Below are 25,599 nucleotides of genomic sequence, written 5' to 3' on the forward strand. Positions count from 1 at the left end.
TGATGCTTCACCCCCAACAGTTTCCCGCTCTCTTTCTATGTTCCAGATCTTCTCCGAGGTCAGCGTGCTCTTCAGCATCGGTGGAAAGTACTACACCGGTGATACGATAGTATGGGCATCGATGGAGGACAAGATATTCGAGACATCGAGGAACATGACGGTCAAGCTTCACCATCGAGTTGGGAAATTCGTCAAGCTCAGATTCTCCTTCGCCGCTAAGTGGATGATGCTTAGCGAGATTACCTTCGATTCCGGTGAGTCGATCAACCACCCCCCACGACCCTTACAACTTAGATAGAGTTCGTCACAGTCCAGCCGTTTGATCCTAAGCGGCCCCGAATTCCTGGCTTATATACAACCAACTGCTCTTTGAACTTCGCCAGACGTTATCGTAGCGACCTGGCACGGTGACTTCGGGTATCGAATCAGCCCGCTGATCGATCCCCTGACTAGTCACTGGTTCTATTGTTCCCCGAAGCCCCTGCAGTACGTCGCAAAGCTTTGGCTAGGACTCGGGGTCGATGAATCTCGGTGTCATTTCGTATTCTTTCCTTTTTTCGCCCCCGTCACGCAGACGTCGCCCACGGCAACTTCACTCCGGAACCACCACCGCCCACGGAGCCCACGCCGCCTCTTCTCCGCGGGAATTCCGCGCGGGACGTGCCGCCCCAGGTCGAGGTTCCAGTTTCGACCGCAAAGCAGGACGACCCCACCTACATGGCGGTGATCATCGGCGTTCTAACCGCCGTGATCCTGCTCCTGGCGGTGGCGATATTTCTCATAGTATCGCGGCACCGTCAACGCAAAAACTTCGCCAGCCCCCTCGGAGCCAAGAGCTCGATTCCCTCGGGAAACCAGCACCTTTCTCCCGAGTCTGCCTACGGCACCACCGAGAAGGATCCCTCCCTCATGACCTACAGGGTCGAGGAAGTCTACGACAGGTACTCTTCCGGCGGCAAGCTTACCACTCTGCCACGGGAGCTGAACGACCGTCTTCTCGGTGACGTCAGACTCGACGAGTACCAGGAACCCTTTCACGACAAGTACAGGGAACCACCTCACGCCGCCTACTACGGCTACAGCACCGTCGTCATCGACAGTAAAGACCTTCACGACAACGTTGAACATTCCGGTGAGTGATCCCAGGGTTCTCGACTAATCTTCTTGAAAACATCGTTCATCAACCAATCCAAATTACACTCGTCCAAGTCTTCACGAGGATCTAATCCAGCGACTCTCTCGTCGTTCATGTGTTCTCAGATGCCACGTACGACTACGCGGTGCCAATGCCAGTTCCAAGTGTGAGCAGCGACCAGGACAGCGTGTTCTCCAAGTCCTCGTCACGAGGCAGCGCAAAGGTATTACTATACTACTATATGTACAGGGTGTCCCAGCATCAAGTCATCAAACTGGTAGGGGTTGTAGTGGTGGTCAAACTCAGTAAATTAACCCAAAGAACACGTGATCTCCGAAGTGACGTTCGCGAGATACGAATGGTTTGAAAATCCTATTGTAACGACTGGTTTTAGCAAAAAAAAATTTAATATTGGAAATACTTTCGTTTAAATTTCTAAAATTCCGGCCTCGTTGTTGTGTTTGACAAAACTCGATGTCAGGTCTATTTTCCTTTGAAATTGGTAAACTTTGGAAAGCATTATGTTTCGCATCAGCAGTCGAGCGTGCTTATCAACAAGACAGACGAACGAGATCAAACTTAAGAATTTCAAACATCAAATTTCATGATAAAAACCACTCATTACAAGAGTATTTTTCAACCATTCGTATCTCGCGAACGTGACTTCGGAGACCACGTGTTCTTCGGTTCAATTTACTCAACTCAATCGCGTCTATAACCTCGATGTCAGATTGGGTCACTTGATGCTGGGACACTTTGTATACTAAAGCATCTTCTTTCCACTCGAATCGTTTCGCTCCCCCTTTGACGTGCGGCTCGAGCGTGAGAAATCACGCCACGTGTATCCGCTTGAACAGCCCTGCGATTTCTCCGATAATAAAGAAAAGGGAAATGCCTAGAAGTGGGTCAGGGTCAGCCACCCTTAGACGCCCTTCGTCCGCTCGCTGGGCTCACAAGCAATCAGCTCGCAATATCGCGCTTTTTAACGCTGCGCATGCGCGTTCGCAGGCATGCTTACAGAGCTTCTTCCCGCCACCGCCGCCGCCGATGTCAGCGCCACCACCCCGAGGTTCCAACAACCTCACGTACTCGAGTCCCCCGAGTCCGGAACCGATTTCGGAGCGTGAAAGACGGGGAAGCAAACGCAGAGAACACTCGCTTCATCGCTACGCGTAGAGGAAAAATTTCGAGGCATGAGATGCGGATCGCCTACGGATGGTCCCGAAGGACGAAGAAGGATCTGGACGAGAATTCGGACGTGACTGACCGAGTGCTGCTCCTCCCTCTCCTCCCCTCTCCTTTTCTCCAAGGAAAGGTAAGGCATCTACGGTGTGACTTGGAAAGCGTTCTTCGTCGTTTCCCTAGTTTCTGATCGTGAAATTTATCATCAATATGGCGAGAATCATTCAAGAAAGACTGACGTCGTATCATAAAATAATTAGAACGCGCGTATGATGATGGCGTATAATTATGCGCGATTATCTTTTAGAATTTTCTTTCCTCTTCGCTGTGCTGTTTTCATATTATACCTGTAATATAGGTATTTGTATAGGAAAGACTCGAGAAACGCGGCGAAAATTAATAATATAGTAACAATAATAATAATAATAATGAAATTTTCGTGTAAGAATAGTAAGAGTTACGTAACGACGAATAAATGTGCTATATATTTATTCTGGCAGGCGCGCCATCGTGTCTGTAGTTAGCGTTTATTTTTCGCTACAATCTCTTTTCTAAATCTTCGACTATTTTTGATTGCTGTTTTTTTTTTTTTTTTTTTTTTTTTTTTTTCTCATTTCTTTGGTCTATATCATCAATTAAGCTAGCAAGCGATGTACGAATTACCGTGTAAGATTGTAGAGCTATAATTTATGATATAAGTATTATGTATAGATACGCGAAAGAAAGAATCGTGGTATAAGATAAACATTCGTAAAAATAAAATAAAAAATTGAATAAAAATAAAAATTATACAGTAGAAAAATCGATGATTTTGACCAATTTCCATTGATTATTATAAAATTACGTTCTGCGTAAATTTTAACCGAGATCGCCTTCAATCAACGAAGTAAAATCCAAATCCAATGTATAATAGGATCGACAATACAGGGATGAGACAACAATAACGAATAAACATTACGATATACGATTAATAAAAAGGAGAAAGAAATGAAGAGAAAAAAAATATTTAAAAAAAAAGTGAAGAAAAGGAAGAAAAAAAAACAATAGCAATTTTTACGTATAATATAATGTTCCGCGTGTATGTACATACATGTTATATTATATTATAAACCGACCACATTGTGATAATATATAAACGCGTATGTAACGGAGAAAAAAGAAAAAAAATGGAGTTATAAAAATCTATATTATTGAACAAGTGATTTGAAAACTTACAATAAATTATTGAGAACGGTTTGAATCATTTTTACAACGAGTACAGTATATATGTATACTATAATAAGAGAAAAGTGACGAGCAAAAAGACACTCAGAGATAAGATAATAAATAATAGAAAATCGAAAATCGATAATAATAGCCAAATTACAGTTTTATCCGAAAATAAATTTTTCTGCGTTTCTCAATAATTATTAAAATATAACAACAAGCGATGCCGTGTATGGGATAAAATCTGACAGCTTTTAAATACGCTTTGTGTAAATATTTATGCATATGTATATATCGATTAAACGAAGTTCCCACACGATTGTTGTCACGGTATTTGTAAAAAAAAAAAAGAAAATAAAAACATCCTGGCATTCTATAAACACGGTTGCAGAGACGAGACGAGACGAGAGGAGACGAGAATGCCGCGATACACGTATCATTATTATAAATCAAACGAACTTACCTGTAAGTGAAGTTCGATTGTAATTATATTTCGAGTCTCGTTCTTCGAGATTACAATGTAGATGTTTAGAATGCAAACTAATGGCCCTTTACTACTTCTATTTTTGTTTATTATCATACCTTACCCACCAAGTATAATTATTTTTTATTTATCTGTTCCTTAATTTAAAAATAATGACGTTACAAAGTTATTCTGGTCAGGCTATTGAGGTCAGTCAATAAGTCTTTCATAAAACTTAGCAAACGCTTTTGACTTTTCCGACCAACCTGCTGTGCTTTTAATGATATTAACATCAATTCCCTTAATTTTTGCTGCTGACGTAGTGGCGTGTCTTTCACTGTGTGCAGTAAATCGTTTACCAATCCCTGCGGACGTTAAGCACAGTTTTATCCAGTGACTAACCGACTGGGGCGTTGCTTCATGGTACGGTTTCTTCAATGTTATGAACAGGTTATCCGTTTCACCTCTCAGGTCTTTTGTCCGTTTTATATAAGAAATCAAAACACTGGCTACGCAAATTGCTTTCCTACTACTTAAAAACGGCAGGATAAATGGCGGTTGAGCTTGTCCAACGTGTGACGTATTAATATGATCTCTTATTACGATTATTACTCCACTCTTCAAAATGGTAATATTGCTCAGTTTTATTAGCGACAATGTTTGAACTTTGTGAGCTGTCGCTAACGCAAGTAATGAAACTAGCTTAAAAGTTAGGTACTTCAAGCCCAATGAACCCAAGGGCTCCAGTTTCTCTGCCCACTTCAGGACTCTTTCGGAACTCCAAGACTTTCGTTTGATCGGACGCGGCTTGTACACGAGCTTGAAGAAGCGAGCTATTGATGGGTCATTACTTAAATTTATCGAATTTAGAAGGGTGATTGCTGATCTCTCTGCATTCAGTGTACTATAGGCTACTCCCTGTTCAAATCTCGCTGATAAAAATCTTAGCACGTCTTTCACATCTGGATTCAGCGGATCCAATCCCAGATTTTTGCAGAAGTTCCACCAATTTTTAAATGATGAGTTGTACTGTCGGATAGTCGATTCGCTTAACGAAGCTATCATAATATTCCAGTTTTCTTCTGGCAGTCCTCTACGTTCGTATGATTTCTTGAGAGCTTCCCTGAAACTAGGGTAAGCTGTCCCGCCAGTGGATGTATCAGCGCCCTGCAGGGTGATAATAGTAGATTAGATGATGGTGAAAATATTAACAATTTTCCGATTAGCATTGCTTTAAATAACGGGAACCAGGGCTGCGTCGGCCAGAGTGGTACAACTAGTATTCCCCTTGCTTTTTCTGATTTGATTTTTTGTAAGGATCTTGCGATAACCGAGAAAGGGGGGAAGGCATAGAAAAAATTGTGAACGCATCTATTAATGATGCGTCTGGGTCCCTTTTCCACGAGCAAAACCTTAGTACTTTTGTATTATTCCGGTAATCCCCATCTGCTTACAATTTTATCAAAGGAAGACCCCTGAAGCTCCCACTCGGTATATATCTATATTATTTCTTCTGGACTCTCGGTCTGCGTCAGTGTTTTCCTTAGAGGAAATGTATGATGCGAATACCCAAATTCTTCTATCAATTCGATTATTGGGCCTTCAATTTTTCCCTTTCTAAAATCTTTGTATGCAGCATACCGTACGAGACCGCTGGGCATGCTGCCACAAGTAGACCAATCAAACCCACTAGCTCTCTAATTCGAGCTACTCTTTTTTTCGCAAACTCTGTGATCGTATTTATTATCTTCTTTTTCTTATCACCGGATCACCGGAGTGATAAGGTCATGCCAACCGTGTTTATTACAAAACCTAAATATTTACAAGATTTTTGTAGACTTTGCGAGCTTTTCTCTTCGTTGACAATGAAGCCTAGTCTTTTTAAGACCTCTCGAGTTACTTGTACATTTGCTTGACAGTTTAAGTTAGAGTTCCCGATACGTAATATATCATCGATGTATGCTGTCGATAATAGGCCACTGTCCCTGAGATAAAATAAAACCGGTTTCAATATCTTTGTGAAAACAAAAGGCGCTGTGCAAAGTCCAAAAGATAAGCATGTCAATTCAAACAACTGACTCTTAAATTTGAAACGTGCGAATTTTCTACTCTTCTTGCTTACTGAAACCAAGAAGTATGCATCCTTTATATCAAGATTACATAGAAAATCATCTTTACTAATTAATCTTAACGCCGATCGCTAGTCCTCCATTTTAAAATGGTGAGTTTCAATAAATTGATTTAAAACTTTAAGATTCAGGATAAATCTTTTTGAGCCATTTTGTTTCGGCACTAAAAAGAAAGGGGATAGAAATTGGTTTTCGTCTGGCTCACATCTGACTATAGCTCCAGAGGACAACAATTCCTCTATTTCTATTTCTACAAACTTCTCATCTTCTGTAGATAATATTACCTGCTCAGAATAGCTTAACGCCGTAAGTGGGATGGTGGAAATCGGAATTTGGTCCAACTCTTTGTCCAGAGTTATAACCTCTGGTATGACCTCTGTAGAGTCTGCCTGGTCAATCGTTTGAGGGTCCAAACCCTCAGAGTTGGCGATGGGGTCCACAGGATCATTATTTGGGTCAGTGCTGGAACCGCTCTGACTGTTGTTGGGGACATTATTCTTTGAGGAATTATTCTGAACGTCACCTGCAAAAATCAAGATGAACGTCAATGGCACTAGTGATTATTGCCTCCTTCGTGCAAAATTCACCAGCTCTGATCGCACGTCAGTGCTTCATTCATAACGAGGACATAACGCCGACAAATAGAAGTCACAAAAATAATGCTTCATAATTATATTTAATCATTTACCTTTTTTCGACAACGCTGCCTGTTGAGTCTCCAACATTGATTCCACCTTTTCGTTTAACCTACGTAAGATCTTACGCATGTCCGCAATCTCTCTGTCGCGAGATCTACGTCGCTTCTTGCCTTTTGACATCCTGTCACTGCTGCTGGGTATTCTGATTTTCATTTTTTTTTTTTTTTTTTTTTTTTGTGTGATTTTTATTTTATTAAACTCTTCAAATGGTTTTTTTAACTTACGAAAATTTCTTAAGACGTGGCTTTGTCTAGCACAAAGAACGTTATAAAGGTTTACCGGTGGAGGGCGGGTCTGGAGCCCGCGAAAAATTTAATCTGAATATTGTGATTGAAATCTAGGGAAAGTAGCGGTACTTACATTGTAATATCGAAGAACGAGACTCGAAATATAATGATAATTAAAGCTTATCAGTCGACATTAGTCCGGCGCAGGCGTGTAGCCTCGCAATATAAACCTACGCATGCATATTTTCAATTGAGACTCGTCACGCTGATTGCATCATGCATACCTTGATAACTATATATATATATATACCTATATATATATATACATATTCTATCACATATACATAATATATGGATATACATTATTACATGTATCAAGCAAATGATAATAGTGATAACGACGACAATTTTATCGCAATAATATCTTTTTATTCTTTCACTAGAACTCGCATGTATGTATATATATATACATACATGTATATGTGTCTGGACATATTCATATGTGTGTGTGTGTGTGTGTGTGTGTGTATATATATATGTATGTATAAATATTTTAAATCTGTTGAATTAATAATATTACATTTAAATATTATAGCGTGGTAATAATATTTGTCAATTTATCCTGTGCACACTAATTATGTACTATATATATATATATATACATACACACACACACATACACATAAAGCGACAAATTTGCGATTTATATCATATACGACATGATGTAATTATTAATTCAATACGCAAATAGTGATGACAACAATAATAACATGATTAACAATAATAATGATAATAATAATAATGATAATGAGAATGATAACAATAATAATAATGATCGTGTTAATAAGAAGTAGTATTACATCGTAACTGCAGTGATCAGAATGAAATTTTTGTTTTTCTTACGAAATCGTATCGCCTTGAGACGATCTCGCAGTTGACGTGAAATTATTATGCTGGTTAACAAGATAAATGATAATAATAATCAGAATAATAATAACAATAATAATAATAACAATAATTATTATAATTATACAATAGTAATATTAATAGTGATAATGCTAATGATAAGGATAATGACAAGATAATAATAATAATATGTATAGATTGAATGTCGATGATGAGAATTTTTTTTTTTCTGTTTTTCTTTTCTTTTCTTTTTTTTTTTTTTTTTTTTGCAAAAATAGCAAAGCGATTTGCATCAACAGCCTGATCAAAGAATCTCGCAATTGATATATTACACGCATGCAGATCTAAAGACACGTGTGATAAATTATATATCCTGTAACACGTGATGTATTATTGTACGACGTATTATTTCGTAAATGTAAATAATAATGTACAATTTGAATACGAATAGTTATCATAGCTGATGCGTGGTGAGAGAAGAAAAAAGAATAAAAAAAAAAAGAAAGAAAGAAAAAGAAAATCTTATCAATTAATCGTATTACGTAATATTATAAAAATACACGACGCCCAATGAAACGAATATTTCTGTAATCTTGTAAATAATTGTATTATATATTACGCGCAATGAGTGGTATACATATATTATCATATATAGATATAAACAAATATAAATTTAATTGAGTGTAATTATATATATTAAACGAATTTCAGGATGCATATTTGATATTTGTGTGCCTGTATATCCTTTTGTATGCTATCGGAAATAAAATATGTTATATTATATTACATATTTATATATATATATATATATATATATATATATATATATATATATATATAAAAGTATATATATGTATATATACATATATATTGAAATATAAGGAAAGGAAGCGAAAATGAGAATGAAAATATATAATAATTATCAGTACTGTACACATGAAATTATTATTAATATTATTATATTAATTGTCTGATGATACACGGTCGAATAATTATGCAAACAATAAACTGCTACAGTGGATTATTATCAGTAAGTTTATCACGCAACAGTTTGCACGTACCTACAATAATGACACAAATGTGAGATGATTAAAAAATTAGATAAGAATATCCTTCTCTAAACGAAATTATCTTTCCTGCATATTTTTCAATTTCAAAATCATTCAGCCGGCGGGAGAAAAATTTTAACAAGGCAGCCGCGATGTTCTGTCAAAAACGATCAAAACGTACAAAAAAATCGCAAAAGATTTTCACATCCTCGAGCAAAGATGGTAAAAAAAAAAATACAGGAAAAAAATATGACGTTATTGAATGATTGTGTTAAAAAAAAAAATTCTTCTCTAAATGAAAATTTTCTGCATATTTTTCAATTTCAAAATCATTCAATCAGCTGGAAAAAAAATTTCAACTACGTAGCCGCGATGTTCTGTCAAAAATGATAAAAACGTGCAAAAAATCGTTCAAGATTTTCACATCCTCGAACGAAAGTGAAAATTACAAGCGAAAAACCCGAAGCTTCGAATCTTTCCTCAGGTAGGTATCGCACGAATCTACGATGCTGCGAACGCACGACGTCAACGGCTGATTCACGATCAGTTTTACCCCCCCTACCCCTCTAGGAATAAGACAAGACGTGGGACCTCGCGCAGCAGTCTTTCAAGTTCCTCTCGAGTGCCGGGCAAACAGAGAACCTACAAGGTGTGTTTATATTGACGTGCTCCACTTGTTCCATCGCTCCGTGACGCAAGCTCATCCATCACTCTTGCCGATTACCGGCGAAGTATATTAGGCATTCGCACCCTCCGAAATGTTGCTGTTTCACATCGAAAACGGCGACTCTTCGTCGTTCCCCCCTAGCCTATATTCTCGATATTCGTTCGCAACCCCCAAAGTCTCAAAGTACAGGACATCCATCCGGGGCCTTAATTACGACGTCCGAATTTCAAAGGGTCAATATTTGGAATGGACGATATATCCAAATTTCAAACATGCGAAAATAAAATAACGAGAGATGAATTGTTCGAAATCTTCATTTTTGAAAATGATTCATTTATACCCCGTCCCGGGTTTTTTTTTTTTTTTTTTACTTGTTTTTTAATTTCCTTATTAATTTAAGATGAGGGCATCTGCATAGAATAGACCTGAACCCGAATAGAAAATCCCTCGGGAATTTGGAAGCATGGAAGCAAAGTTGAACGGGTCGTTAGTCGAGGGTTCATTTTCAGTGTGCAGATGACGAGTGAGTTTTTCCTTCTTTTTTTTTTTTTTTTTTTGCCCCCGGAGTGTGTGAGTTTTTTTCCGCATTTCTCGGGCTTATTTTTAAGCCGCTTCGACGCAGAGCGCAGCGCCGTTACACGCCTACACCTTATACTCTAATTGCTTGAGGAAGTCACTACTCAACGAATACATAACTGCTATTTTGATATTTCGCTGTCTCCGGAGCGTGTCTCACTACCGTTTAGTGAGTTGTAGTACTTATACCGAGACGGTATAACGAGAGGGGAGGTAATCGGGATGCGAAAGAGAGAGAGAAAGAGAGAGAAAGAAGGGAGGGATGAATCACTAAGTCTCTGGCAGCCCAAAAAACGTGGCTACCGATTCTCTCGTTCATATTCATTTTCCAAAAATCATTTTCTCGAGCGTGGAAATATTCACAGACTATATATACTGGAATTGTTAAAAAAAAAAAAAAAAAAAACAATAAAATTTGATGAAAATTATAAAACATCGAGTAAATCGGACCGGATGGAAACTGCAATTGAAGATGAGACAGAAGTCTGTGAGACTCAAGCGAGGCGTCTGAAATTAGATTGAAATTGTTCGCGGAATTGGTCCCGCGGTGCGGAAGACGTCTTAGAGAAGGAGAAAGAGAAGGAGAAAGAAGGAGAGACTCGGTCACGTACGTCGGATCTAGCTAATGATCTTAAACGTGTCCCAAGTGAGTCACGGTCCCGGGTTCTCGGGCCTTTTGCCTCTCGCTTCCACCCTCGGACGCTCCTCGGAATATTAAACCGACTTGGCTTCTGTTCGACGTCAGCTTGCGCCATGAGAGACGGGAAATACCGATTCAATCGGTCCGCAGAAAGTCTTGATCCTTTTCTTTCCGTTTTCACTACTCGTTTCGAACAAAAGTTATCGCACCTCAGAGATCTTGAGGTGCAGCCGACAAAGCGCTCTCGAAGGACTCGGTCAGAACTCAAAGACAAGGATCGAGAAAATTCCTCATGAATATGCACGAGGCTGTTTCAAGCCGAAAATTTAGGATCCTTCAGTCATTTATTAGGATTAGATTCGGGCTCTGGTTCAGGTCAGGATTGAGCTAAATCTACGCATTTTTACACTTTCGAAAATTTTCGTGTAATGTCAAATCCGTATGGGCTCGTCAAATTTTTATCTCAACTTCTGCAAACTTTCACTTTGGATGAAAATTGAACGAAGGAATTGACTGTTTAGCACCGAAATGTGGGATATTTTATAGTTAAAGTATTCCAAGTTTTTAACAAAATTTGAAAATGCACGAATTTTTACATGCGATTCTCCTTAAATTTTGCATACGTGGAGTTTTGGGATCGCTGGTAACTGAAAGAAAAACAACAACAAGAGAAATTTTGGAACAATTCTGTAAAACTATTTCGTGTGTATTAAATTCGTGTAAAAATTGGAATTTGGACTTTCAGGGTAGGTTAGCCGAAAATGCTTTTGTTCGTGGAGAAGTACGAAGTTCGATCATTTGTTTACATGTGCTATTTTTTGAACGAATGAATAAATAAATTTTACAACATTTTTAGACTGAGAAATATATGAGAAACCATCTGGAACCAAAAAATTTGGCAGTTGTTGTGAAAAAAGTAGTTTGGTAGTTAAGAGGCTGCAAAAAAAAAAGGTTGGACGTTGAGCGTTCAAGGGTGACTTAAGGGGTTGAAGAGTTCATGCGAGTTTTTCTTGTATTTTGCAATACTCATAGAATCGAGAGCAGTAATAATACATAACAGCCAATGATTATGGACCAGATGCAGCGAGATGGTCAGAGTTTATAGGCGGTGGCGAGTAGCGGGTAGTTCTAGAGTAAATATTGAAACACCCTCCCAAGGGGGCTTCGCTAACTTTGCCCCGAAGAAGAATCCGGGGGGTTGAGAATCGGCGAGGCAGGCGGTGCGCGACGAAAACGCACCCCGCGGCGACACCGCACGCATAATCTAATTTGTACCCACTTCCCAAACTAGCTGCAACGCAGGGATGACAAGCGCCAACAACCCCCGACCGACCGACCGACCGACGAACGTCCCTCGAGCAAATTGGCTCTGTTTGAGAAAATAAAAGCTGACTTTTTCCCGTCCTCTTTCTGCACTACGAATCTTCTCCCTCTCTTTTTGCTTACATTTCGTGCGGAAATAATTGGCCAATACCAAAGAACCGGGGAATATTCGTCACCCTGTAGGATCGGCGTGAAGGAATTAGGCTCACCGATTTTCCTTAGACCTAATTCTGTCCTCCTTTCGACACGGTTAATGTGTGACGTTAAGAGGTTAGGTATACTTGCAAGGCCAAAAAGAACGCTTATTTTGAGACTTTTTTTTTAAGACAGTTTTCTTTATTTATTGATCAATATTTATCAGTTCAAAAGATACACATTTCAAGAAGTTACAGTCATTTTTTCATGTAAAAAGATTGATGAACAACCGAGTTACAGCCAATCTCCCAGGGGCTTAAAAAGAAAAGTTATTTTGCGGTGCGTAACGTAACTCATGACTGGATCACCTGAAACGAAAAAAATTGAAAACATTTTGAAGTTTCGATTGATTTTTATTTTTAGAGTACCAAAAAATGAACGATTTTTTTAGTGAAAAAAACGTTTTTTACTTTGGGAAACCACCATTTTGTCAAAAAAATTAAATTCTGATCAAATCTCGCCCTCAAGTATAAGAGAGTATAAATTCACTTCTATACTGTGACCCGTCTCATATTTAATTTCTAAAGTCGTTTTTCAACATACATTTAACTCTCTATCGACTTAACGTAACGAAACAAAGCTCTAACCGCTTGCACGAAATTTTCTCTTGCTTTGATTTCGCTTTGTTTGGCTAAAACCGAGGCTGAAACGATCAGCTGATCGCCTGGCGCGCCGCCATATTGCTTCTCAGCCCAATAGCCGTAGAGCGTCTCGACCACGTGACTCGTGGAGTCTTCGAGCATAGAAAAAAGCAGAAGCAGAAGTAGCTTGTAGCGGAAGGTATCGCGGAGTCTATCAGGCGGGATAAAATCTCCGTCCATCAGTTTTCACGCTCCCAGACCGAGCTCTGCTACCTTTCGAGACTAGATTGTAGAGATTTGATCGTCGCGGTCGGACCGCCGGCATCCAGCCTCTCCGGTATCTGTTGCTTCGCTCGGCTCTGATTTATGCCGCATTCGAGCTTCGCGACGAGGCATTTCTCTGTCCGTAAGCTTGTCCGTTTATCTTGCGTGAAACGATCGTTAGTTAAAATTAATCAGAACAGAGGCCCCGTGACCCGGTGTAAGCGGCATTAATTCCCTTTGATTTCCATCTTCGTTAAACTTGTTCGTCATTACTCCTTAGCTGCAGGTCTCGCTTTTAAACGGGATAAAGAAACCGGGACGAGAGATATTAAGGAGAGTAAAATTGACGCGTAGAACATTACGACGATATATCGCGTCGCTGTAAAAATAATAGGAAAATAATAATGTCAAAAATGACACCGCGTGTCTCTTGTTCGGCTCGTTATTATTACACATATATCTGGTACACGTACTTACGTGTACGTATAAATATTGCATGTATAACGTATCTTCTACCCAGTATACATATTTAATACCGACGTTTTATGCCTCGCCTCGTTTTTTGTTTTACGAGCGATGCATATGCAGCCATGTAACAACGCGTACCTACCGAAGGTCTCCTTCCTCCCAGAGTCTTCCTTTCGTTTCTTCATTCGAGCATCCCTGCAGCCTGCATGCGTGTACGTACGTACGTACGTACGTGTATATACATATACATATAATAAGTCGCGAGGCTGCAAAGTCCTCGAGTCGGTCTGCAGCCTGGAGGAGAGCTTCGGAGGTTCGAAGCCTGCAGGAACCTCCGGAGAGCTCAAGTCGGTTTTATAACCCGACGAGTTTAATGATCGCATCAAATTTTTAATTACTTGAGTTACGTTACAAATTGCTAACAGATGGGTACCTACCTCCACCCCCCCCCCCCCCCCCCACCCCCCCCACGTTTACCCGACTCACTTTCACCGTCGAAGCGCGCTTCGTATTTTCTGTGTAAACGATCGGCGCAAGACAAATAAAGTCGTCGGTAAAAAATGTCAAGACAACCAAACGGCGCGCGAACGAAACATTTTGAAAGTCGGAGATGTGATCGGATTATGAATTCGTCCATCCAGCACGATTTGAAAATTGACGTATCGTAGGTAGTGGAGATTTTTAAACTGTGTTTAACGGTTTTCGTTTTTTCGAATTTCAGAACTTGAAAAGATTCGAATGCGCGGTATTTCGAATGTTTTATTGGCGGATATTGTAGTAAGGAAATTGAACTTGACGAAACATCAAAGTTTCGAATGAAGTCCGAAACCCGATGCTTGAAATTCTGAAAGGACAAAATGTCGAAAGGGCGTAACTCCGACATATGAAAGTTCCGAAATCGAACATCGAAATCTCGAGTTATCAAAGATTTTTAGTTTATTGTGAATTTCTGGCGAGGTGAAATTTCACCACTTTGATCTTAAATTTCGGAATTTTACTTCATCGAAACTTTACTTTTTGAAACTTTGCTGTATCGGAATTCTACTTTTCGGAACTTGCTGTATCGGGACTTTACTTATCGGAACTTTACTGTACGATATCTTTTTTTCCGGAACTTTGCTGTATCGGCAGTCTACTTTTCGGAACTTACTGTATCGGAACTTTACTTATCGCAACTCTACTTTTTGAAACATTGCTGTATCGTAACTTTCCTTTTCAGAAATTCGCTCTATGAGAACTTGAATTTTCAGAATCTCGTTTGATTTCTTTACTTCAAATTTCGCCACGAAATAATTCCGACTTGAACGCTTTCGTATCTTTTTAAATTCGGAACACCAATCCGAATCTCGGACTTTCACAACCTGCGCATTTGGTCTCCTCTCCAAGGACCCAAGTCTGTCAAACAACTTGTGCAATTTCTCCCACATTCAATGTACATACATTATATAACAACACAGCTCTTAAAATCGTTTGACGCGACGTATACGAGCGCCGCGACGGTTCGCGTCTGAGAAACACGATCCTTGGAGGCGTATTTGAAGAACACCGCGTGCGAATCCATAAATCGAAGGTACCCAAGAGACAAGGCCCCCGGGGCATAACGACGTTGACATTCGAGATTTGACGCGAAACACGCCTCCTATTCATCCTCATGCAGGAGCGCCTCGACGCCCCGCGTGCCGATTCGCCGCTCGAGCGTCTTCTTCCTGGCAGGAGGTCAGCATCCTTCGGTTCCAGGTCGACGCCGTCGGGGGTCGAAGAAACGGACCCGGTGAGGCGCCGGCACTCAACACCGAGGAACCCCGCTGCGAGGCTTATCGTAAATTAGTGACACGGCGGGAATCCCAATGTAAATATAAAAATCGGTGAAACCTGGGAACCGGTGGAGGGGGAGAATAATTTACCGATTCATCAGCCGCGATTCCTTCATACTTTCTCCGTTAATTATCGAAATTATCGATCAGGTGACGATAAACGTGATTCGTTGTTATTATCATTTTTTCCTGCCTAAAAACTCGAGGCTTTTAATCAATTGTTGAATAAAAATAGAGGATATACATAACAATTGAGTCAAATTTGTCGAGAAGGTTAAACAAAAAAAAAACAAAAAAAAAACATTTTCGAGGAAAATTACTGTCATCGATAAACGATTCGGTTTTTTAATTTTTTTTTTTTTTTTAGATAAATCTCAAATTGCAGGGAGCTTTTATAATCAAGTAAGTAAGAGCTGCAGCCCTGGAAGCAGCGTGGCTGGTCAGTAGCTTGTTGGTAACGAGCGGGTATATAGAGTGTCGGGCAGTTGTCTCTAATCACCGTCTTCCAGGAACGAATTTATCGCCCTCGTTTAAACAAGTTAATAGTTAGTTACTCTCCTCGATGTTACAGGGACGCACCTCTCGGCATTATTGCATGAGCTATTGCATCTATGAATTTCCTCAATCCTAGGAAAATACCGATCGAATCAGGTCTTTGGATTGAAGAAAAAGGATGAACATTCAATTTTCGTATCTTCCTGAGCAGAAAATCGTCACAAAAAATAGTCGCCTGCTATTTTTTTCATTTTAGTAAACAAGTTTAATCACAGATGTTGAAAACGTAATCGAATTTCACTGATTTTGTGAAACAGGTTTACTGACCAGATATGGTTCTATAATTTCCAAACTATCGTGTACGCTCTAATTTTTGTTAAATCGATACGACTATATGTAAGAATCTGTCGTGTAGCGTGCAAAGATGAATAAATAAAACTAGTAAAGAAGAAAAAAAGAGGGTAGATAAAAAAAATCACAAGTTTTAGGAAAAATCGTTTGTTTAAAGAGCATAAAAAATACTTGTAAAAAAAAAAAAAAAAAACAACAAATAAATATAAATAATACCCAAAGCGTCAAGTCAAACGATAACTTGTTGTAACTTTCTGCGTGCATGGCCTGTCTGAATTAAAAGTATCCAAGGAATTGGAGGAAAAGGTTGGTTAAAAAATAATAAATATATTCTGCAGATCTCGAGTAATCACGGAGACCGAGAAAGATGGAGGGGTAAGATGGCGGGGAGGAAGTTGTGTTGAATAAACGAGAATTGCGGCGGGACTCGAGTCGCGGGGGGGGGGGGGGGGGGAGGAGAAGGGCCATTAACGAGGAGGAATCCAAGGAACGGGAATCGCGATAATACGCCCTCTTGCACGTTAATTAAATTTAATCAAACGCCCGGAGCTCGTCGTGCCTCCCGGTGACGAGAAGGACGAGAAGAACGAGAAGGACGAGAAGAACGAGAAGGACGAGAAGAACGAGAAGGACGAGGAGGACGAGAGGGACCGGGGTTGAACCAACGTCGATCATCTCGATCTACCCCGGGTTTGGGGGAGGGAGACAAACAAGCATGCAAGGAGCGAGCGACTCGCCTCGCGTGATCGAAGCCTTCGACAAGCGAAACATAAGGACAAAGCCTTAAGGAAAAGGAAAGGGAAAGGGGAAGGGACGGTGGTGCCCGGCACCGAACCACCAGGCACGACGACGCGACTCTTCGTCTCGATGTGATATTTATGCGCGGGGTTATGGAAGGACGAGACAAATTGCCTCCGCAATTTTTTACAAACATCCCCCGATCCGAAATTTAGTGGAGACACACGGATGGAAATTTCGTTCACGCTGCTAGTCGCCAAGAAATAAGTTTATTTTCAACGAAACAAACCCTTTGCGTCGATTTATAGTTTTTTTTTTTCACGAGCGTCAAATGATCGCTAGGAAATTATATTGTGTTATATTGGCGAAAGTGACTAAACAAAAAAAAAAATTAATGGATAAATAAATAAAATATATTACGAGATATTTGTTTTTATTTTTTTATACCCACAGCGGTATCACTTTTTTCCCAGTTGCGAGAAAAATTCAAAACTGCCAAGTAAGCACATTATAAAATATATATCATGCACGAATTCACGGGTAGAATAAAAAAGAAGTGATTTTACTCAAAACCACAGGAAAAAAGAAACTCATCAAGGTTTTTGATAAGAAAGAATTTTTTACTACTCGTGAAAAAATTTTGTTTTCTGTTTTTTTTTTTTTTTTTTTTTTCTCTGAGTTTATGTTTAAATAAAGAAAATTTGGTTCTATAGATCGACTAATAATCAAAATCTTCATTTATTACTTGTCAGGTTTGCCTTCGTATTTTTTATGTCGATAAATAATCACCGGTCAGCACGAATTTTGAGTCTGGGTTCCAGATATCAAAATTTGATTTCTATCACGTAATTAATAAGAGATAAAACGGTTCTATTCTATAAAGTTTACTTTTGTAAACACAAGAACGATGTTTCAAATTTTAATAAAAATTACCTACTTTCTCAAAACATTGATTATAAATAACAATTAAACAAACTATCTAATAAAACTATTTTTCCTTTTCCTATTATTAGCTACGACGTGGAATGAATCAAAATTTGACATGTATAGAACCCGAGACTCAAAATTCATGTTGCCCGATGCTATAAATGTAACAAATTTTAGTCTGGACACAGTATATAATTTTTACTTTTTTTTTTCAAAATAAATTCTGCGTTATTTTATCAAAAAAACATTTATAACTTTTGAGCAAAATCTTTTCCTTTTTACTCTTTCCGTGTGGATGAGAGGAAATTTTTTTCTCGGTGTGAAGGACTGGAAGGACCGAACCTTCGGGACCCTGTGCAATATTGATTGCGGACTGCAACGACGGGGGTGAAAACCAACGGGCGGAATTTTTTTTCTCCGCCAAAAGTGCCGCCCAAGCTCGAGAAGGAAACTTGATGCATATTCATAACTGCTTCGGGGGAAAAGCGGGCGGCGCGGCGTGGCAGCAGACAATTGGCCCTGTCATTTTCATCCCGTCTTCACAGACTCGGTCTGCACCGATAGCCATGGACCGGAGAAAAGAGCAGCCGGTTTTGCCGACCCTTTTATCCGACTCCGAGAAACGGTGAAAAATTTAAATGCATGCTCCGATGGACTGCCGGAGCCGCGGCTCTCAGTCCAATCGTCTCAAAACGGTAAACAATTTTGACTTGCGGTGATGATAATTGAGGAGCAGTTATAAAAGGAATTTTGAGATGAAAAAAAATTAATTTTGAGCTTAAAGAAACTTAAGGTTTAATAATTGAGGAGCAGAGTTGAAAAATTGATTTTGAGTTTTACAAAAAATTAATGCTTAATGGTTGAGAAGCGGAGTTAAAAAATTGATTTTGAATTGAAGCCTCGGCCATCTGAAACAAAAAAATCAAATAGTTTTAGAACAAGTATGACAGTGGCTATGTCGTCAACAGGCTTTGTGTTCCAAAATAACAAAACGGCGGCCGAAAAACTCAACAGAAATCAAAAACCATGTTTTTTTTTTACCCTTTTTCATCAAAAAAAAACCCGACAAACCCAACATCTTTGTCAATAATGTAATGAAAAAAAAAAAAATTCACAAAAATAGCGTTTTTTTTTTTTTGGGTGAGTTACTAGGAAGACTCTTTAAAAAATTCGGGCGTTCAGTTTTTAGTCAAGACTCTGGACGGATCTTGGCTGCCGAGGAATCGAAATTGAAATTGAAGTAGGAGGGATGCAGAGACTGAATAAGATATCAGGTGAAGAAGTTGGGGTGGATGGTCGGCGGCACGTCCTGGTCGTAGGAAACAATAAGCAAGAATGCTGGATAGATTCGACAACCATCGACTCACACAGGCATCACGTACAATAATATTCGGCGCAAGTTTCGCGCGGGCGGTTCGAATACAACTTTTCAAATAAATATTGACGGTAACGGCACTTTTATTAGGAATTTATTCGGCAAATATACGGTGCAGCACCGAGCCAATGATCCGGCAACCCGTAAACAAGACTGCTGCCCAGTTCTTATATTCCACCCTCTCATACCTCCGAGCGCCATTTTTTCCGATAAATTTTACTGCCGCGATGTTCCTTCGATTTTATTACCCCTATTCTCTAATTATTTCGCTTTATAATCAACAGACGAAGTTGGTATCCCTGCAATTGACGCAGAAAATCACTTGAAATATATCGACAAGTTTTTCCGGATTTTATTCCCGATTATTCAAAATCGAGGGATGAAATTATCGGGGTGGGGTTGAAATTTCGAATTTTAAAAGTGATCAAAATACGAGAGATAAAAACAAAGATATTTATAGAGTTACGGCCCACGGTACGGAGAGAAATAAACAAACGAACAAACAAACAAACAAAAAACAACATTCGATGAAAGAACCATAAGAAAAAATTACTAGATCATAGTTCTGATGGGTTTAATGGTTTTTCTCAAGATTTTTCACATCCAACCCCAATTCTGACTTCAGATTCGTATTCAAATTCAGGTAAAAATACGCAAAAAAAATATAATCTAACCCCCAAGACACATTTTTTTTTTTTTTTTTTTTTTTTTTTTTTTTGTGAAACTGTGTAACACAATACAAACTCAATGATTCGAGGACCGCGAAAAAATGCAGTTTGTTGAATTGGTCGGGTCGGGTCTTCCCGGGGGCGAAAGCCGCCCCTCCCTCCGAGGCTCGATCACTATGGAACACATGGCCGTGCCATCGGCGCCGCTCTTGTTGTAAAGCATCAGGTGGGTAGTCGGGTTCACCATTCTTAAAATCGTCCACCACTTACCGGCAGGTGGCCCGGGGCATCAAATCAGACGTGTTACGTTAACTGAATTTAAATTGCCGCCGTCAGTCTCGGCGTAATTTATGCGCCCAATTGTGCGGCGGTCTTGAATTCACCCATCGAGTGCCAAGATACGTGCAATAAGCGATAGTCTCCGGGCCGATCGTTATCGATACATTTTATTTCAGCTGGTTAAAAAAAAAAAAAGTCCCTGGAATCACTATATTCTGATTTTTTTTTTTTAAATCTACTTTTGTTTTCTCTCCCTCATCTTTACAGGGAGGAAAATCCCTAGGCATTTTCCACTAATAGGAAAAAAAAGTCCCTCGAAAAGTTTTTATTCTTATTTCTTTTTGTTTTTTTTTCTTGTCCGTTTTCTCTCCTCCATCTTTACAGGGACGAAAATCCTTAGGAATTTTTCGCTATTAAAAAAAGAAAAATCCCTCGTATCGTTTTATTCTGAGTTTTTTGTTTCGGTTGTCTATTTGTTTTTTCTCCTCCATCTTTGCAGGAAAGAAAATCCCTAGGTATTTTTCACTAGTAAAAAAAAAAAAGTCCCTCGTATCGTTTCATAGTGATTTTTTTAGGTTTTTTTTTTTTTTTTTGTATTCTCGCCCTTATCTTTACGGGGAGGAAAATTCTTAGGGATTTTCTGCTGGTGAAAAAAAAAAAAAGTCCCTCAAATCGTTTTATTCTGATTTTTTTTTTTGTTTTCTCGCCTTCCATTTGCTTTCTCTCCTCCATCTTTACAGAGAGGAAAGTCCCTTGCAGGTATTTTTTTCACTCGGTAAACGACCGCCTGGATATAACGAGGATTGTCATTTTTAATGCATTTACATACAATTATACATGCGTATATAGTTAAAAACACGTTACGTTAATCACTCGCTTGGGTTTTCTACTTCGGTCGGGCCTTCTTACTTAGGATTGGCTTTTGGAGTCTTAGACTTTAACGATTCGAGAGGAGAGCGAGATGGGAATAAGAAGGCCTCTTTCACTGATCGTGGGGGGTCTTCGTCGACCGGCAGTTTATTCTTTTCTAAATGTCCTTTCCACTGCTCGTGCATCACACACGTGGAGGGCTCTTTGACAACGGAAATTAACCGCCGCTTATATTATTATACTTGCCTTATTCCCCCGGAGAGGGGTGGTGGAGGGGGGGGGGGGGGGGGGGGGGGTAAATACTCGTGTAATACCGCGTGTTTAACCCGGGAAAATTATCAATTAAAATATTTGTAATCTGTTGATTATGTCTGCATACGTTAAGGTGCATATTATACACTGTAGGTAGGTAAAAACGTGTTTTCGAAGTTGAACGATGTTTTAATTTTTATACATGTGAGTAATCTCTTGGAGTTGTTTAATTCTGTAAACTTCGTTTTCTAATTCTTCTACTCTTTTTTGAGCGGAGAGTGAGTAAGACGAATGAGAAAGGAATGAAGGAACGTACAGACTCCTTGATAGTCAAATACCTATCATTCGATGATGCAAATAAAACTCATCGGACGTTACAAGCAACTCGTGCAGCGTCGCTTTTGTACTGACACAAAGAGAATTATCAGCGGCGGAAGGCACGCAGATACATCGCGCGTGGTTTATTAATTAGAAGTCTCTCTCCTTCTCTCTATATATATCTCTCTGTCCCTGAAATACGTGCAAGAAAAACGTGTAAGTAACCAAGAATTATTCCGGAATATTCTATACTGGTTAGCAACACTATGATGTATATGTAACGTATTACAACTTTCAGGCGTATACATATATATGTACAAATATGTATATATATATATATATATATATACGCACGTGTACTAGGGTGGTTCTTATTTGAGAGTCATAAAAATTTTCTTCAGGATGCCCCCCAGATTTGTACCGAATCACGAAAAAATAATCCGTAAGATTTCAAGCCTGTACGTCAACTGAAACACAAGCCGCTAGGCTCCGAAAGTTTTACAGGCAGAATACAAATAGTTTGTGGAAGCAGTTATGTCGTTGTGTACGACTTCAGTATGAATTGAGGGACAGATTTGAAACTTGGATGAGTTGATACTAATAATGATGAGATCAAAACCTGAAAAATTTCAGAATACATATGAAAATTTTATAAAGATCAAAAAATAGAAAAGGATCGCACTATCGAAATATCAAAAACGTGAAAATCTATCATGACGTAGAATCTTTGAAACGTAGCAATTGATAGTATAGAAGAGTCGAAATTGGTAGAAAAATCGAGTATACATGTATGTAAGTAAGCCATAATATAGCAGATTCTAACGATTTGACTATTTGGGTTTCCTGTAAATCTTGTTAAAGATATTTTACCATATTTGAAAATTTGATATCGTGACCTATCCTAACCTAATCTGATATAATAAAAAATTTGGTATCGTGACCTAACCTAACCTAAACTAACCTGATCTAATCTAACCTAACCAAACATTTCTACACGCATTTGCGAAATTTTGTGACAGAGATTTAGATATACTTTAAAATTCGGTAACGTGACCTAACTAACCTAACCTAACCTAACCTAACCTACGTATAAAAGTATTTTACCCTCACTCCGAGCATTGCATGGCAAGAAAAAAGCACAAACCATGCAGATATAGATATTCGTTTACCCGTGGCTTGGAAAAAAGCGGTGAATTTTGGGATAGGACGTTTTTTTTCACAAATCCCTGGTTTTTTCGGGGCGTGACTGAGGGTGAGGGGCAAAGGGCGGTCCAACAACAAACTCCCACTCGTCGTTATCACGCGCGTTCTCCCCCAGGACCGTTCCTATTTGTCCTCCTGAGAGCCAAACCGTGTTGCAGCTTCCGGGACCGGCGTCCCTTCCCCTTCCTCCACCCCGATTATACACCTTCAGACGAGCCTAGTATCGGGCCATGCGTGATCCCCGATTTCACCCTCGCCTCGGCCGTTCCTATGGGTGACAAAAAAAATAAAGAGACGAGGAGAGAGAGAGAAAGAGTCTGGGAAAAATAACAGGGAGTTGAAAAATTGACGGATAAATATGAGGAGAAAATTAGAGAAATTCTTGCACCTCTTATTGTTTCGTCCAGAGGGTGAAAAATAAAACGGACACGATCTCTGGCATTAAATTCTGACAGTTCTGCAGGAAATATAAAAATGAGAACGGAGGACGGAATAAGAAGGATATTGAAATTGAAGGTAATAATTCTCGCATTATACGGATACACTTCCTGATGTCGACCCTTATGAATTCTTTATGCTTCTCGTCAATTATCTTTTCCAACTCGACTCGATCCCGCCGATCATTCTTTGACTCGTACTTTCGAACTGTGCTAAGCACTTGACTGATCTTCTCGCTTCTCCGCGCGTATAACGAATCGACTTTAATTATATATCGAAGCATTTTTGGCATCACAGATTTATAATATTGTTATTATCATTGTTGTTATTACTTTTTCAACGGTAATCTCACTGAAAGAAATTTATTCAATAAAATAACAGTGAAATTGCATAAATGAATGAATAACGAGGAGATTTTCACCGTGAATACATAAATCTGGAGCGAACCTTCTCTCAAACTTTTTTTCTTCCATCGTCAGTCCTCTCTTATATCAAACAAGATGCTCCTGAAATAATTTACGGTCGTGAAAATACATCTTTCGTCACCAAGTGCGGAAAATTCGATTTTTCGCACCGACACGAGTGCGCAAAATAGCACATTACCGCACTAGTGCGGGAATCGAATCGATGTATTTTTTTTTTCTTCCCAACCAAGCTGGCAAAAATCTTCCCAATAAAATTGTAAACAATAATTAAAAAAAACCTTTCATCGGTGATAAATAACTGCAAAATTTGCACTTAGAAAAAAAATGTTTCTACTTTACACGAAACTCGGACTACTGGTAGTGGGCAAAGGCGCAAAAGGGGGGAGGGAAAAGCCGAAAATTTCAGTCAAGACTCGGGTTCTAAGCCCAGACGTGATTTCGCCGGCAGCGACGCGGTTGTCGTCGTAAAACATAATCGTGTCGGTACACAGCCTCGGAGCACCGACTTCCCTCGTAAACTCGAAAGTGATGAGACTTATTTACATATTGCGTAGGCATGGGGCTCGTCAAAATTGGCAAGTTTCCTCCCGGCGTTCCCCAACGTTGACGTTGTTACCACTGTTACTTCACGCCTGTCTTACACCTTGTACACACTGTGCGTTACGCCTTCTTTAAAGCTCCCTCGATCTTCCCCCTCTACTTCGTAAAAGAACTTGTAAAAAACCTCCGGGATATCTCAAGATATTCTTCTTTCATTGAAAGAAGGAAGGATCTTTTTCTGCGTGGGAAAAGAACTTGATCCACACGTCGAGATAATTTTTCTGTTATCAATACATCTTATAGCAGAGATTCTGCAAGCACAGCCAAGCGAAGTTTCAATGCAGCAAAGCTGTTTTAGTTTTACTTGCAAAATTCTACTTACCCCAAATAATTTTTTCTTATTTTTTCCGCGTCTTAATTATGTAGAAAAACCTTTTTTTGGAACTGTAGAAACTTTTCTAAAGTAGTTAGCAAGATTGTCCTTCAACTCAACTCAAAAATCTGATTTTCTTAATTATTTCTCAGCAATATTAAGGGTTGAAAAATAAAATATGACCGACGTTAGAGGCTGCATTTTGGTTATTTTTATTTATTATTTATTTTTTTTTTTTTCTCGTCTCCTGGAGAATCGTAGTCGCCTTTTCTGTCCTCCTAGAGGAAGGAATAAAGCCCAGGAGTGATATCCTTCTGGGATAGTGCCTGCGCACAGCACGGAAGAGCGAAGACACGGGGTGAGATTAGGGTCTGCTGTAGAAGAGGCATCTGTTGCGCCTTCGCGAACAACATTTACATAATCGCTGGTCGAGCCAGCCAGCCAGCCAACATCTCACCCTGTTCCTCATCCCTGCTTTCCCCTTTCACCCTGCAGGGGATGGGGTGAAAAATTATTCCCCAGGAGTTGTCGCTGTCGAAAAAGCTGCAGGTAAAAAAAGAGGAGAGCGAATAAAGAGAATACTTAAAAAATCTGTGTTGAAAGAAACGAAAAGAAATTACACTTACGATCGTTTTCAAATAATCAAAAGGTCATAAATTCATTGATTTAACACACTTTTCAGCTCTCGCCAATTCCTCGTTTTTTTCTCCTCCCACCGCTGGGGGCTGTTAAAGGATCTTCGAGTCGCAATGCAGTCGACGGGGGTGGTGGTTGGGGGGGTGGCGGAAGTGAGGCGAAGTGGACAGAGTTTAAAAGTGTCGGTG

At 39.4% G+C, this 25,599-nt stretch overlaps 1 protein-coding gene across 1 annotated transcript in view; it reads left to right on the plus strand.

The window, feature by feature from the left end:
* LOC124404295 (discoidin domain-containing receptor 2-like) overlaps positions 1-2,691 on the plus strand; it is a 52,856-nt gene extending 50,165 nt beyond the window's left edge. Inside the window, exons 6-9 of the mRNA XM_046878323.1 lie at positions 47-254; positions 575-1,132; positions 1,261-1,358; positions 2,144-2,691. Of these exons, the coding sequence (XP_046734279.1) occupies positions 47-254; positions 575-1,132; positions 1,261-1,358; positions 2,144-2,311 (1,032 nt within the window). The 3' untranslated portion in view covers positions 2,312-2,691. The remainder of the gene's footprint in view (positions 1-46; positions 255-574; positions 1,133-1,260; positions 1,359-2,143) is intronic.
* The last annotated feature ends 22,908 nt before the right edge of the window (positions 2,692-25,599 follow it).

This window comes from Diprion similis, chromosome 3, assembly GCF_021155765.1.
Source record: "Diprion similis isolate iyDipSimi1 chromosome 3, iyDipSimi1.1, whole genome shotgun sequence".
NCBI lineage: Eukaryota > Metazoa > Arthropoda > Insecta > Hymenoptera > Diprionidae > Diprion > Diprion similis.